The sequence below is a fragment of the Toxotes jaculatrix genome, chromosome 15 (assembly GCF_017976425.1).
Source record: "Toxotes jaculatrix isolate fToxJac2 chromosome 15, fToxJac2.pri, whole genome shotgun sequence".
Classification (NCBI taxonomy): Eukaryota; Metazoa; Chordata; class Actinopteri; family Toxotidae; genus Toxotes; species Toxotes jaculatrix.
This window is the reverse complement of record NC_054408.1, coordinates 12496936-12511687: the sequence shown is the minus strand read 5'-3', so window position 1 is coordinate 12511687 and position 14752 is coordinate 12496936. Positions and strand designations below refer to the sequence as shown.

At 40.6% G+C, this 14752-nt stretch overlaps 2 protein-coding genes across 2 annotated transcripts; one reads left to right on the top strand and one right to left on the bottom strand.

Annotated features, from left to right (window-relative positions):
• Window positions 1–575: 575 nt before the first annotated feature.
• Window positions 576–3451, bottom strand: ccdc173 (coiled-coil domain containing 173). The gene is made up of 9 exons (XM_041057837.1): window positions 3403–3451; window positions 2928–3127; window positions 2615–2788; window positions 2321–2526; window positions 1916–2072; window positions 1686–1825; window positions 1389–1581; window positions 1038–1202; window positions 576–932 (listed from the first exon to the last, which is right to left on the bottom strand). Exons 1-9 carry the CDS (start codon window positions 3449–3451, stop codon window positions 576–578), a joined length of 1641 nt encoding a protein of 546 aa, XP_040913771.1.
• Window positions 3452–5650: 2199 nt separating this feature from the next.
• On the top strand, window positions 5651–13177 carry phgdh (phosphoglycerate dehydrogenase). Its single transcript, XM_041056486.1, has 12 exons — window positions 5651–5916; window positions 7353–7504; window positions 7601–7666; window positions 7769–7823; window positions 8016–8114; window positions 8228–8360; window positions 8493–8641; window positions 8805–8957; window positions 11038–11176; window positions 11579–11706; window positions 11804–12026; window positions 12739–13177. Exons 1-12 carry the CDS (start codon window positions 5779–5781, stop codon window positions 12891–12893), a joined length of 1590 nt encoding a protein of 529 aa, XP_040912420.1. The 5' UTR covers window positions 5651–5778; the 3' UTR covers window positions 12894–13177.
• The last annotated feature ends 1575 nt before the right edge of the window (window positions 13178–14752 follow it).

Sequence of the window (14752 nt, the reverse complement as noted above, 5' to 3'; positions counted from 1 at the left end):
ACTATAGCTCTCCTTCTTAAGGACAAGGATCCAACCTCCTGTGGTTCCTATAGACCATTATCCCTGCTTAATGCTGATGTGAAGGTGTTGGCTAAAGTAATTGCATCTCGTTTAGAGAATGTGCTTCCTTACAGCTGAAGAGCAAAATGGTTTCATAAAGGGATGTCAATTGTTTTTTAACATCCAAACACTTTTTAATGTAATTTACTCTAAACACTCAGCTGAACTACCTGAGATTGTAATTTCTTTAGATGCTGAAAAAGCATTTGATAAGGGAAGAGTGGGAGTGAGAGTTTCAGTTTAGTTTGCTAACAACCCCACAACACAACAAGTCTTATTTTATAGACGTGAAAGTGGTGCAAGACTCAACCTGTCAGAGATGATGTGACAACAATTCAAGTGTCAAAAATCCTGATTTATTTGTCACTATTGAGTGTTAGTAGTGAATGAGGAAGTGATTTCCAACACAGCATCTATCAAAGTACTTTTAGAGCGCTATTAAAACATTCAGTATGTTCAAAAATGGTAAATTCAGGAAAACATTCTTGGAACCAAAATTGCCCACTGGGAGTGAACTACGACCACGTAAACCCAAGTCTTCTCTTTGCTTCTTGAATATCTACAACTTCATTGAGCTTTTTAATGTCCTGGGTAGTACCAGAGACATATTTGGGCATCTGAGCACCACTACGGTCCTGAACAAGGTAGCTGGGCCTGACTCCACTAAAAACGGGACCAAGTTCCCCTCCGATCCCTTCCCTCGCAGCTTTGCAAAGTGGGAACACATTTCTCTGAGCCTCTGCCGCTGCTTTGATGACTAGCTGTGAATACCGCTGAAACTGGGTTTCCTCTTCAGCGGCAATGTCTGCGTTCTTTGCCTCAAACTCGTGTTCCTCTCTTCTCAGCTGCTGATTCCTGGCAATTTTTTCAGCCTATGCACAAAAAATGGAAGATAACAGTCAAAATTTCAATAAGGACGAGGACCATACATACTGCCCGTGTCTGTAACGATGTGGCTGGAGCGGTTGTGAGGTTACCATTTGTGTTGCATTGAAGTCTTGTAATTTTCTTTCTTCTTCTCTGATCCCCTGAGCCTTCAGTTGTTGTTTCTCAGAAAATATTCTGTCAGCCTCTTTCTTGGCCTGAAGCGCGTCCCAGGTGTTCTGTTGCGCGACCTTGTCCCTCTTCTCCTTTTCTTGTCTCTGATGAAACAAAGTTTGTGTTACAGGTATGACAACATGAAAACATAATGAACATAAAAAACACGAAACCGAAACATTTTTGCACCCACAGGTTTAAATCTGTTTAAAATGCAAAGGAAGAAAGGTTTCACACTATAAAATCATGACTTTTTCTGTGATTGGATGCAGCATCTGAACTTGTGTTACCATGAGTTCTCTGTGTGCAGAGATCGACTTCAGCATTGCAGCCCTCTTCTCCTCCCCCTCCCTCTGCTGTTGCAGCTGTTTTGCATCGCGTTCAGCAACAGCCTTAGCGATCCTCTGCTCCTCACTGATGGTTTGCTCCTGCTCTGTGACTGTTAGTTTGTTCATGATCCTCTCTCTGTGCATCTGGGCCTCTCTGAAGGATAAAATAAGTTTAACCGCGACAACCAAGGACCAATGGGTTGTGTTTTAGATGTAGAGTCAGACGATGACTGGCATCTGCAGGAAGCTGGATCTTACCTTAACAACTCTGCTTCTTTATCTTTCCTTAACTTTGTCATTTTTTGTTTCGCGGAGAGAAAAACTTTCCTCTGCTCCTCTTCGGCCTTCTGTTTTTGTTCATCAGCGGCTTTTATGAGATCCCTGTTGGTGAGATGTTCCTGTAAACACACAACAGTACACAATAGTAAACCTGTGCGTTAGAAAATAATTATGCAAATACTACATAACCTGTGTTGCTAAGACCCAACCAGGTGAGCTTGCATAAGGTTTCTCTTCTGCTCTGCTTGTCTTTCTTTCTCCATTCTTTGCTCCCACTGATAGAGTTCCTGAAGCTGTTGGATTTCCTCTCCGTCCCTCATGTTCTCTGCCTTTTGTTGCTCTCTCGCCAACTCATTGTTCTTGATCCTAAAGAAAAGGAATTATATTCTTGTGTGAAACTAAATATTTTTACTTGAACCTTCTTCTCAGGTTCTAACTTGAAACTGATCACAACCGGGAACAGTGGGGCTGCACTCCACTTGTAAAAATAGGATATTTTCATGCAATGTTACTGTTCAATGGACAAACTACAAGAGAAATGGATATGTTTGGAAAAAGGGAGCACCCCCATAAGGGAAACGATGCAGCTGCAGCTGGTCTGATGTGAGACTCACTGGTTTTTCAGGTCCTCTGCAACAGCCTGTCTCTGAAGCTTTTTCTGAAGTGCTTTCTCCTGCTCCTGTGTCCGGGCTTCATCCTCTCTTGTCTTTACCATGTCCATGAATTCTTTGTCCACATCTTTAGAGCTGCTCTTTATTCTTTGCTTAAGTTCGATCTGAGCCTCCCGCTCCTTCAGCACCTCTGTCAGCAGGAGTGCACGCTGTGGAAAAATCACTCATTATCCCACTACATCAGTGTATAGCCTGTTATGTTACAAGTGACAACAGTAATGCTCAAGCGATACTGACATGCAATCCTTTGACGCGGTCAGTTTGATAATACAGCTGAGCCTTGGCTTTTTCAATGGCCTCTTTACGCTTTTGTTCCTTGTATTTGGCCTCTTCCATATCAGTCAGTTTCCTTTTTTCCTCCTCAATCTGCTCCCGAATCTTCTTTGCCTCCAGCTTTTTTTGCCTTTGACCCTTTGATAAATAAGAACATACACGGCGAGTTAACATTTCATTTTACTGCAGGATTATTGTGCTTTTTGCAACCTCGCAAGAACATCTGGACACAACAAAGCAATTACAATCTGATTAAAGCCCCGTACAAGCAACTTACAGCGATGGTATTGGACCACAGCTTCACCACCTCTTTTGACTGCAGGTGCAGGTCTTCCCTCTGCTTCGCTGCCTCTCTCATCTTCTCCTTGTCTTTATTAACCTGGTTCAGTTCACCTTGAATCCTCAGCCATTCAGCCTTGGTTAAGACAGTGACTTGTCTGAGATCTGGTGGCTGGATCATCCTGCTGGCTTCCTCTGCTGAAGACAAGATTAAAATGGTAATAATACTGGATACTATCAACAAGAAATACTAATACACCATTGTACAGGAAGGTTGTTTTCTTTTAAAAACTGTAGACATGACAGTTAAATGTTTTCAGAGCCACTCTGACTTTGTTCTGCATTTTACTATTGACTGTCATACATTTATTAGTTAATATTACAAGATTTCAGGATTGTTGTCCATCGGCCAAAACAAATAGTCGTCTACGTTCACCAATTTAACCCAAAGCTCTTGCTTCTTTAGCTCTCACCACTTTTACTGGATCCTCTCCGTCGGCCGTGCTGAACCACCGATGTCATTTCTATCAGATATTTTCAACAACAAAAAAACCCCCAAAAAAACAAAAATACTACTGCGAAATAAAAACAGCGGATAAGAGGTAAGGAAAAGTTTGACTGTAACTAACGTTGTATCCACACAGCTGTTCAAAGTCTGCATTTGTTGTGCTGTATCCAGGCAACGGCTGAACCAATCTGAGGCCTTTCTGCTGAGTAACAACAGGTGGTGCTGTGTGATACAAAGCTTCCTCATGTTTGACTGTGACACCACCAAATCAGTTTCAGATAACTATGATCCATTTTATGTATTCATTTTTGTTTTAGTTTGCCATGTAAAACAAAATTCCTACTAACTAAATAAAAAAATACACAAGGGATTCAGTCCAGGTCCACTGGCATCTTGTAGGTGTAGTGGAGTCATATCTTGCAAGGGATCTTTGGATCTTTTTCACAAAAAAAGTCACATGACCAGAACAATAAAAAAAAAAAATTATTTAGTGGACACAAGATATTTCCTAATCCAGTGAAATGTCCTTTCTCAGAGTATGTGCACTGGAGGGCTCCAAGTTTCCACATCACATTTGCATACATTCAGTTTCAGGGTTATGGTATTGTTCAGGCTGTTTCACTTTCAGAACTGGACCAAGCTGAAAGGGAAAGGTATGTGAGAAAGATTAGACTAGGCTTTCTTTTTTTTTAGTTTTAGTATCTTCAGCATTGTTTTGTATGTACAGAGAGCAGGATGAATAGGACCCTCCAAGGAGGTTAATGTGGATTCATGTGACCAAACTGTGTTCACTCAGTCACATCAATGACATGACAAAAGATTTCAGTTTATAGTAGAACTTGAACAGGATCATACTTCAATCTAGACGTTCTTTGCCATCACTGTCCTGCTCTTATTCAGGAGAACAAAGTCTCAAAAACAAATTACATGCATTTTGAAATCTAGCATTAAAAGCATTAAAATAATGGTGTGACTGTGATAGACATGTTAAAATACTGAGCCAACACTAAGAGGAATGAGATAAGAGGGCTGTCATGTGCAGCCTAATGAGTCAGGTGATGAACAGTGTCTGTCGAGTTAAGACTGAAAAAAGGGAGAGAAAAAAAAAGAACTCGCCTGACCTGACCCACTAAAAATGGAGGATCATATGAGGTTTCATGAATGCATTCAAATGATTTCTGTTGTATATCAACAACATCTACATTATTTTTCATATGAACTTAAACCCTGTGAGTTTACAGTGAGCACATTTATTCTGTGGTCCTATACCAAAATGAATTAGAGGATATGGTTCTTTGCTCAATCTTAGGTACGTGACTTTACTCAAGAATGGATTCCAGTAAATATCAGCAAATGTCCTGCAATCAGCCAAGAAAGCGAAAATGAAAAGAGGCTGACTTCCACAACAAGACAATGACCCAAAGCAGTCTTCAAAATTCACCGTGAGCTTCTTCAAGAAACCCAAACTGGAACGTCCCTCACAGTCTCCCTGACTTGAACATCGCTGAAAATCTGTGGGCAGATCTTGAACAAGCTGTGTACATGAGCCAGCCTACATATATCTCTGAAGATGACGTGATCGGCAGGCAGAGTGGGCGAAAACTGATAAACCAAGCTGCTTGTATTTAAGTTCATGAAATAAAATGTACATTTTTTGATGTGTGTTTAATGTTCACATAGCTTCATAAATTTACAAAATGTGTGATTTTAGTGTGGATGCTCAAACTTATAGATAGTATAAAATATGATGCACAGCTACAGGTTACATCACCAATAAATTCATTAAAACTACCTCTCTCACAGTTAATGTTAATGCATCAGTAATAATAAACCACTAAATATAGTAAATAATAATAATGTTGCCTAACATTGGCAGGGTTGATTCCTCTATAATGAGTACCAATACCTTTGATATTTTGGGTACAATTTTTTTTTCTGATAATACTTCTGTAATTTTACTTAAGCGACACTTTAAATGCAGGACTTATATTTACAGTGATTACTTGTGATATTAGTATTTTTTTTACAAATAAATAAATAAATAAATACAATAAATACAATAAATACAAAGAACACAATCATTTTCTTTCAGTGGTATGAAAGCGGGCTGCAGCTGGTTGCAGCTACGTCAGAGCAGGAGATGCATTAGAGGCGGGTTTACTTTGAAAGGGGCTGAGTCTTTAATCCGAGGTAACCATTCGAAACCAGCAGAGGGAAAGCAACTTCCCGTGTCCATCACTTCCCCACGGCATCAACCATTCAACACAAGTTACTGCCGCCACCACCACCACTACCACCACCACCAAACGGCAACCCGGAGAGAGAGAGAGAACACCCCAAGATGGCCCCGATTTCCGTCAAGACTGTCCTCATCAGTGAAAGTGTTGACCCTCGCTGCAGGTCGATTCTGGAGGAAAACGGCATCCGAGTTACGGAGAAGCAGAATATGAAAAAGGATGAATTAATCGCGGAGATAAAGGTAAGGTTGGCACTGTGTGTTGCGTAATTGCTTTCACATGCACCGGCTGGCTTTGTTGGTTTTCTCCCGTATACGCAACATGCGGACGTTTTTAAATCAGGTTTAAAAAACAAATAAATAAAAATCCTCTTGTTGCTTTGGCTACCATCATTTTACGAGCTCTACTGTTTTGCTGCTGCACTTCTCTTGGGAAAGTATTTTAAAAGTCAACAACCAATTAACCGCTGTAGTTTTTATTTATTTTCCTCATACAGAAGTTTGATGTAAGGTGTGTGTTTAATTTGTGTTTTTTGGGGTTCCTGTTTAACCTGAGCCTCACGCGTTTTCTCCCGGCTGAGGTGTGACAGTTGATTTATGGCTTAGCACCGCCCCTTGGGAAGCTGATGCAACCCATCCCAGACTTTGCCGGTTCTCCCATCACTGAGTGCCACAAACAGCAGTGCTTGTAGTAGAAGTAAATATTGACTTTGCACAAATTGGATTTGTCAGATTAGAAACAATGGGTTGCACGGCAACTGTTCTTGTGAATGCATTGTAGAGTTTTACCGTAGCTTCAGAGGCAGACTGACTCGCTGTGGGGCCCTGGGGCAGAAATGAGATGTGGGCCCCTTACTGCCTCTCCTCTGGTTGCCGTCAACCCCATTGAAGCTATAATATGTAATTTTTCTGGATTTAAATGCAGAAAAAGGACCCGTGTTATATATTTTGTTCACTTACATACTTAACATAATGCAAAAGAAATGCCTCATTTTAATCAAGGTAACGGTCTGTTTCACCTGCCAGCCTGACAGTGGAGTCATATGCCCTTTATGAAGAGAAGAAAAAAGTTGTTTGCGTTGCGTTATTTTTCATTAGCCGTTTGCTGCGCCTTCTGTTGCCGAAGCTCTCCTCATATATCCCAAACGTATGGGTGAAACAAACAACCCAAGAAGATTGTGGGACATGGAGAGACATTAAGTCAATAACCATTACGTTAGTTAACATTACTCATGGCTATTACATTAACCTGAAATGACACAATGTGCATATATCTGACAAAACGTGATACGAATAAATCCCGTCTGTGAGCGGGATTTCCACCTGAGTCACGTCAGATAGATTTTCAGCAGCAATGATCCCATGCTTCTTCACAATGCCATCAAGCTACATTTTTTCTTATTGTTTTGATTGAGAGGCTGCAGCAGAAATTTAAGTCTGAGAAACCAAACAGTGTTTCTTCTTAACCTCACGTTTGCTGTGCATCAGTTATGGTGCTTTCACATTTGTAGCTTGGTTTGAAAATTATAAATGGCTTCTTTTTTAGTTCTGGCCCTCACACTGACTGGGAGATAACTCATTCATTGGACAGGTTTGCTTACTGTACACCTGCCTTGATGAGATTAGCCACAGATATAAAACACCTTCAGATCAACAGTATTCCTTTCTCACCATGCTAGGACTACGATGGCCTTGTGGTTAGATCTGCAACCAAGGTAACAGCTGACGTTATCAATGCTGCTAATAACCTCAAAATCATTGGGAGAGCTGGAACTGGTGTGGACAATGTGGATGTTGATGCTGCCACGAAAAAGGGCGTTATTGTCATGAAGTAAGTCTCTAGTCTATGCACAAATTTGATTCTTAGTGCAGTTTCAATTTAATGCGCTGTCCATTAACTGCAGACTTTTATTTTTTATTTTTGCAGCACACCAAGTGGTAACACGATCAGTGCCGCAGAGCTGACATGTGCCCTGCTGATGAGCCTCTCAAGGCAAGATGAGTCATGTCTTTAAGGGCGTTTGTCAACATGTTCTGTCTATAAAATTGCACAGAAGTCCTGTAAAATCCTATTAATGTGGCATTGTCTTTTCAGAAATGTGCCTCAAGCTGCAATGTCGATGAAACAAGGGAACTGGGATCGCAAAAAGGTAAGCAGAGGTTTTGGTTTGCCCCCGCGTGCTGTTCGAATGAGTGTGTTGGCAGTGGGCACACAAAGCAATTTACTGTTGCGTGGTCGACTCCATTGTTCATCGAGTCAGCCGTAATCAGATGTGACACTCGGATCTGTGCAGTTTTGGGTCTCATAAGCAGGGTCATTGTTTTTGTTTCTAATTTTACAGTTCATGGGTGCAGAGCTGTATGGCAAAGTGCTTGGAATAGTTGGACTTGGAAGAATAGGAAAAGAAGTCGCCTCCAGAATGCAATCATTTGGCATGAAGGCAAGTACAGAGAGCACAACATGGCAGGACTGTGTGCGCACAATTCCCAGGAATTAATTGCTTTCCAAGATTTTGCTGGAACAAACAAAAAGATAAATATTTGTTCTTCACAGACAATCGGCTATGATCCAATCACTCCACCTGAGGTGTCAGCCAGCTGGGGGGTGGAGCAGATGTCTTTGGAGCAACTTTGGCCCCAGTGTGACTATATTACTGTCCACACTCCCCTAATGCCCTCAACTGTTGGTGAGTTTTACTCATGTTCTCCCCGGTGAGCAGCAATATTGCTAAGATGTTAGCTGATTGCATGGCTATCATACACTGTACTTGTGAGCTGTAGAATTGATTGATTGATTTATTTATTTTATTGTGTCCAAGGTCTGCTCAATGATGAAACATTTGCTAAATGCAAGAAAGGAGTGAAAGTTGTGAACTGTGCACGAGGGGGCATCATTGACGAGGCTGCTCTCCTCAGAGCTTTGGAGTCCGGACAGTGTGGAGGAGCAGGACTCGACGTCTTTGTTGAGGCAAGATCACAGGCTCCCATTGTTACACAAAAATCTGACTCTAGCACTCTGTCATGACAGCAGTTTGTGTTTACAAATCAAATTGTGTCCTTCAGTCACTCTTTAATTTTAGTAATGGAAATGCTTTAGTTGACTCTTATTTCGTCATTATCTTTCACTACAGGAGCCACCTAAGGACCGCTCACTGGTGGACCATCCCAATGTCATCAGCTGTCCTCACCTTGGAGCCAGTACCAAGGAGGCTCAGGCGCGCTGTGGGGAGGACATCGCCCTGCAGATTGTGGACATGGTGAAGGGCAAGAACCTGGTTGGAGCAGTAAGTTCCACTCAATGTTCTTACACCTTTTTAAACAAATGACTTGTCAGAGTTTTGTTGTTGCAAACCATATTAAAGGGACACTCCAGCAATTTAACTTTAACTTTCACTAATGAAAGCTTCTTTACAGCTCTTCCCACATTGTTCTCAAACTCCACACCTCCAGTTTGTAACACAGACATTCTGTCAACTTTATCTCCAAACACAAGCTTATTCGACTTTTTTTCTCAATCTGAGCAGTCATCCCCACAACAAGCAAACTGTTCTTCATGTGTTAAATTTGTGGTATTTCTCTTTTGAAACCTCTTACATAGAATTCGAGGTACGTAAGAACAGAACCTCACAATGCACAATGCAGTGGTTAATTCATGCATGTGACACTGACACTCACTTTATTTTTATCGCAGCCTGACCTGGTTTGGTGGAATTGATTTGTGTCTTTTTTGGCACAGCATGGAAGGTGACCCCAGTTCTGTGTCATCAGCATCACACACCAAGCTAAAATGCAAATCAAAAAAACAAGCATAGAGTACACGTAACTATGTGCACTTAGTTTGTCACATTTTTGTAATATTTCTTGACACTTTTTAAATCTAATCTGTGTCTGTTATTTCTTTTTTTTATTTGAAAGAAAAATCCATTTTAAGAATGTATGACATTTTCAGCAATAAGGCACAAATGAGTCAGGAGAGATTAAGCTGAAGTAAACAGGGAAACAAAATTATTTACACAGATGCAAATGCTACTTCAGTTCTGGTAGCTATCTAAATTGCCTCTTTTGCACTTCATCCCATCTCAAAGAAATCACCCATTACTTTCTTAGTGTGCTTGACAAAATAATGCACAATTCAGGCACTATGCACTATTTACAGTGTGATGTTACCAATCACACTGTAAATAGATTCCCTTGTCAAGCTCTATATTCTTGTAAGTCTATGTTTTGAAATGTGCCATCCTCCAGAAGCGGATATGTTTTCATTATAAACAAATACGTACGTGATTTGATGATTATGATCATATCGTCTTCTCTTTAAGGGTGTGTTAACAGTTAAAAACATCAGCTGTAAAGTTGGTAAAACAATCTTGCCACAAGTTTCATTAGTTGATTCTGGGGTTTTCACACAGTCTTCCTCAGCAGGTTTGCCCAGATGTTCAAATTTCCACTTATTTTTCTGTGCATTTTTAAAGGATTTCTCATCCATGTTGGATTGAATGTTTAAATGTTCTTTGCTGACCTTAGAAAAAGCAGTCAAGAAACTTTCAATCTCAAAATATGGACCTCGTTCATCAAATTTGAGGATTAACTTGTTGAATCTAGCTGAAGTTATCTTGCTTTTGCACTTTAAATAAAGGCAAAATAAGGAGAGAATTGAAACCACGATCCTATGATTGGCTGAATGCTGATTGTGTGATTGCAGGCAAGACATGGGGTAGGTGTGTTGGAAATCCTCCCAGCATGCACTGGGGCCATAGGGCATATGTCTTATTTTAAAGCAGAATTCTCCTGCTTTTAACTCCTGTTCTTTTTGTCCACATGTGGTCAGACCACGAGTGATGAGATTCTCCCCCATGGATGTGCAAGAGACTTTTAAGTGATAACCATAAGTGTGCTATGAAAATGAAACATATTTTATGTATAAGTATAGGTTATCACATTTTGATAATTACATCAACAGATTATAATGGTGTCTCAATAACCTGCATGTTCTCATCTAAGAACATAATTATATCAACATTCTTTCATTAGATCTGTAAGTGAGCCATCTGTGTCTGAAAATCAGTTCATATATCATGTTCATCCTAAAACGTCTTGGCCGTGAGCCAACTAACTGTACTTCTGCAGGTCTGGGCTTAAGGACTTTTTGCTCTGAAAACTGTGATGAAAAACAGTAAATTTTAAACCATCTTTGATGAACCAAAAAAAATCCAGACTCAAGTCAGTTTTTTTTTAAAGTCTGAAACTAGACAAAAGGCACCATCATGAAGGAAAAAAGAATAACTGCTAAAGCATCTGCTGTTAAAATTTGTGATCACATTCAGTTCACAAATGCTCTCTGACCCCATGTCTTTTCTTTTGTAGGTAAATGCACAGGTTTTGGCCAGCACGTTTTCACAGGAATCTCACCTACTGATTAAACTCGGAGGAGCCGTCGGAGCAGTGCTGCAGTCGTGCGCTTCTTCGGAGAAACCATTCAGCCAAGTCCTAATCACCACTCAAGGTAAAACTACAGGTTTAACCAGTTTGTTCAAGCAGAGGCCTGAATGGGGGTCAAATCACAGGAAGATGTTATTGCAGTAGTGGGGATTTTCTCCCTCTAGTGGCGTGATTGAGAAACAGACACCATGGATAGATGTACATAAGCTGTTACAGAAAATTATGAAGACGTAGTTTCCTCTGTCTCAAGAGTTTTTTTTTTCTAAAATTAATTATTTTGTTTTCAAATGTTTCTCTTGGTTTCAGTAGTTAACACTATGTGATGTGCCGCCCGGTTAGCTCAGTTGGACTTCGTTGCATTGTGGACTGGGCAGCAGTTGCCCCCGCAACCTGGGCCTGGACCCAGATAAGCGGCAGATGATGACATGACATGACATGACACTATGTGCTGTTTTCTTCCAACCAGGTGATTGCATGAAATCCTGCACTGGTTACATGACTTCAGCAGTACTGGTTGGACTCCTGAATCATGAATCTGGCTGCTGCCCGAACCTCATAAATGTACTGAGCCTAGCCAAGGAGTCTGGAATCACGGTACGACGTCAGCTCATTGTGACAAATGCCGCATGACAATGAGGAGTGTGCGTCTTTGAGAAAATAATCATCTTATGCATGTGAACTGACCCTGAAGGTAAACCAGACCCACTGTGCATCTGACGGGGCTGCTGATGGCGTGTGCAGGGTGGAGATCATGGCCAATGGCTGCAGCTACAAAGCCAGTGGTTCTGTTCAAGGTGGTGTACCAGTCCTACTGGAGCTGAGTGGCAGTGCATTCAGACAACCGGTCTCTCTCACTGGGAATTTGCTGTTCTTCAAAGCCTCTGCGAGTCCTCAGCTCCTGTCCTCGGTGGCTGGTGAGAAACTTGAAACTAATTCATCAACACTGATTTGTTAAAGGGGAAAATCCACTCTATAAGACTGAAGGCGTTAGAATAAGGCCACAGCTGAGAGATACAACCAGTTTTGTTGAGCCATTTCATGGAAAGTAATCACTTTTAAATGATCATAGTATGTCCCATAAAGATGAAAATTGGACACACAGGACACACAGCTCATACATTTCAGTCACTATCAATGGACAGACGAAGAATGCAGTTTCTTAAATGCATGTGACTCAGGACCATCAGATTATTACTGCAGCCTCTTCCAAAGGCTGAATCAATAAAGTAATCAGGCAGATAGTGGCATTGGCAAACAGTGCTGACACAATCTTTTTATGTTTGTTTTTAAATTTAACTTTTAAAGCTACTGAAGGGGAGATTTACGTGATCTTTGGGGTTCAGGTAGAAAATATTCTACTAGTTACTGCTTCTGTCTTTTTGTAAAAAATAAAGCATGTGTTGCTATCAGCAAAGCCAAAACTATAAAACCTGAATTTTGTTTTGCAGTGCTGTTGCTTTTTGACTTTCCAAGCTCTCCACTGAAATAAAAGATGCTGCTGAGTTATGACTTCTAACAGCTAAATTACAGTGTTCCCTGAGGGATTCTTTTCTTCTCTCTCTCTCTCTTTTTTTTAATAGCTTTAAATTCACACCTATTTTCTCTTTTCAATTGTTCTTTGTTTAGGAGTGCTGGCCACAGAGGGAGTGGAGATCGAGTCTTTCAGTGCTCCCTCAGACCGCACTGGGGACCTGTGGTATTGTGTGGGGGTGTCCTCTCTCCTGCGGGACCTCGGTGCCTTGAAGGCTTTGGTGAAGGAGGCCGCACAGCTCACCATTTAAATGACAGCAGCAAAACTTGACCAGTTCTGGGATAACATTCAGTATCTGAAAACCTTAACACATTCAAGAGTGTCTAATATAACTGATCTGTCTTGGTCTTAGTGTTTACAGCTAACAACTTGTTTAGAAGTTGAACGCTTGTAGTTTAAAACATGCATTTTGATAACATTCCGATGTTTAGATGGTTTACAAGCTCTTTGTTGAAGTGAAGCTAAATTAAATGTTTCATGTGTTGTTCGGCTTGTTGCCTTACTCTTTCAAAGCACAGATGTCAAATAAAATACACTTACTAAAAACACTGCAAGAACATTTTCTTTTTAAATTCAACACTTCACACTTTATAGAACAGGAGCGGGCACAGCTGTACTGTCTAATGCAATTCAGTCAAAAAGCCAAGTAATAACTCCATATTAGAATCACATTACATTGTACAGGTGAACTTAACTGATGTAACAGTGTAAAGTACAGCTGCTTCCTCTCTAGATTATTTTAAGCAAAAAACCTCATAAAATATGATGCATCACCTGTTAAAAGTACCCAGCAGCTTAAAGTAGTAAGACCTAATGCAATCTACACCACCAACATCAACACTTTGTAAAACACTAACAAATGGGACAGTCTTTGGTATGACTGCTACATTTAAATACGATTTACCAATAAGCCCAAATTTGACTGTGTGACTTAAAAGATTTAATTTGGGAAAGGGTTTGAAAACATTTTCTACCATTGTTTAATACGTTTTTACTGTTAGTGCTCTATTTCAAGACTACATGTTTTTCCGCTCCTAAAACAAGCTATAAGTACCACTATGTAAAAATTACTCCATTACATGTAGAGGTCCTGCATTCAAAATCCCACTTCACTAAATATACAGTTAGCATTCTTTAAATATTGAACTTAAAAGCAGTTGTCCTCTGCGACTATAGTGTATTATTATATTTGTAGATAGTTAAAACTGAAGTAGTAGTTTTAACTACTTTATTTACAGTGGTGGTTCCTTTTTCCATTCTGCTACACAAATTTGCATTAATGTTTGGGAGTTAAATCTTTGCTTTATTGTGAAATATTGGATAACAGTTGTACCCATTTGTGACTCTTACGGTTATTTAAATGTAACCATGTGAAAGGTGTAAAGGGGAATTGTCTTTTTCATGTAACTGATAACATCTCATAGACATATGAAACATGACATGGGTGCCCCAACTAGAACCTGCCCTGTTGTGATGGGGGTAAAAAGCTAAAAAGATAAAGATTGTTCAGTCTTAAACAGCGTGTTGTATTATAATCTGAAAACGAACTGCGACTGGTGGAGCAGAAGTAGTAGTATCAGAAAACAAAAATAGCCAGGTTAAGTAAATTTCCACCACTGAAAACGAGTGTAGATCAACTCCTGTAGGCCCTATTCATATCTCTGAGATCGTGAGCAGGAGTGAATATTGTGCACTGTGCTGTTAATCCTTGTTAGGATTAAAGCCTTGATCACACTGGAATTGGGTTCAAAACGCCATGGCAACGACAAGAATGGGGTGGAAAAACATGAATGGTGAACTGTGCAGCGGCTCCTTGTTGCGCTTGGATTGAAGACGATGCTCATTTGTGTAAGATTTGTATTCAGTCGGTGTTTCCTCTCCGCCTGATGGGGACGACTGATGCGCCGTCCATGAACGCACCACGAGACTGTGGATGGAGGTTATATTTAGGCTCAGAGAGAAAATAGCGGTGCTGGGTGAGGGTGATTCCTCTGAATGGTTGTTTGGCTTTTATCAAGGACCTGCTGGTGGAGACTAGAGCGTGCTGTAGGAGTGGAGGAGGAGGAGGAGAGGGGGGTGGAAGGTGGGGGGTGGGGTGGCTGCTGCACA

Excerpts from the sequence above, each read along its gene's own strand:
- phgdh (XM_041056486.1), top strand. The coding sequence starts at position 5,779 with ATGGCCCCGATTTCCGTCAAGACTGTCCTCATCAGTGAAAGTGTTGAC. Across the intron at positions 7,505-7,600 it reads AAGGGCGTTATTGTCATGAA|CACACCAAGTGGTAACACGA; the intron begins GTAAGTCTCTAG and ends TTATTTTTGCAG. Across the intron at positions 12,027-12,738 it reads GCTCCTGTCCTCGGTGGCTG|GAGTGCTGGCCACAGAGGGA; the intron begins GTGAGAAACTTG and ends TTCTTTGTTTAG.
- ccdc173 (XM_041057837.1), bottom strand. The coding sequence starts at position 3,451 with ATGACATCGGTGGTTCAGCACGGCCGACGGAGAGGATCCAGTAAAAGT. Across the intron at positions 2,527-2,614 it reads ACCGCGTCAAAGGATTGCAT|CGTGCACTCCTGCTGACAGA; the intron begins GTCAGTATCGCT and ends ATTTTTCCACAG. Across the intron at positions 1,582-1,685 it reads AAAGAAGCAGAGTTGTTAAG|AGAGGCCCAGATGCACAGAG; the intron begins GTAAGATCCAGC and ends TTTATCCTTCAG.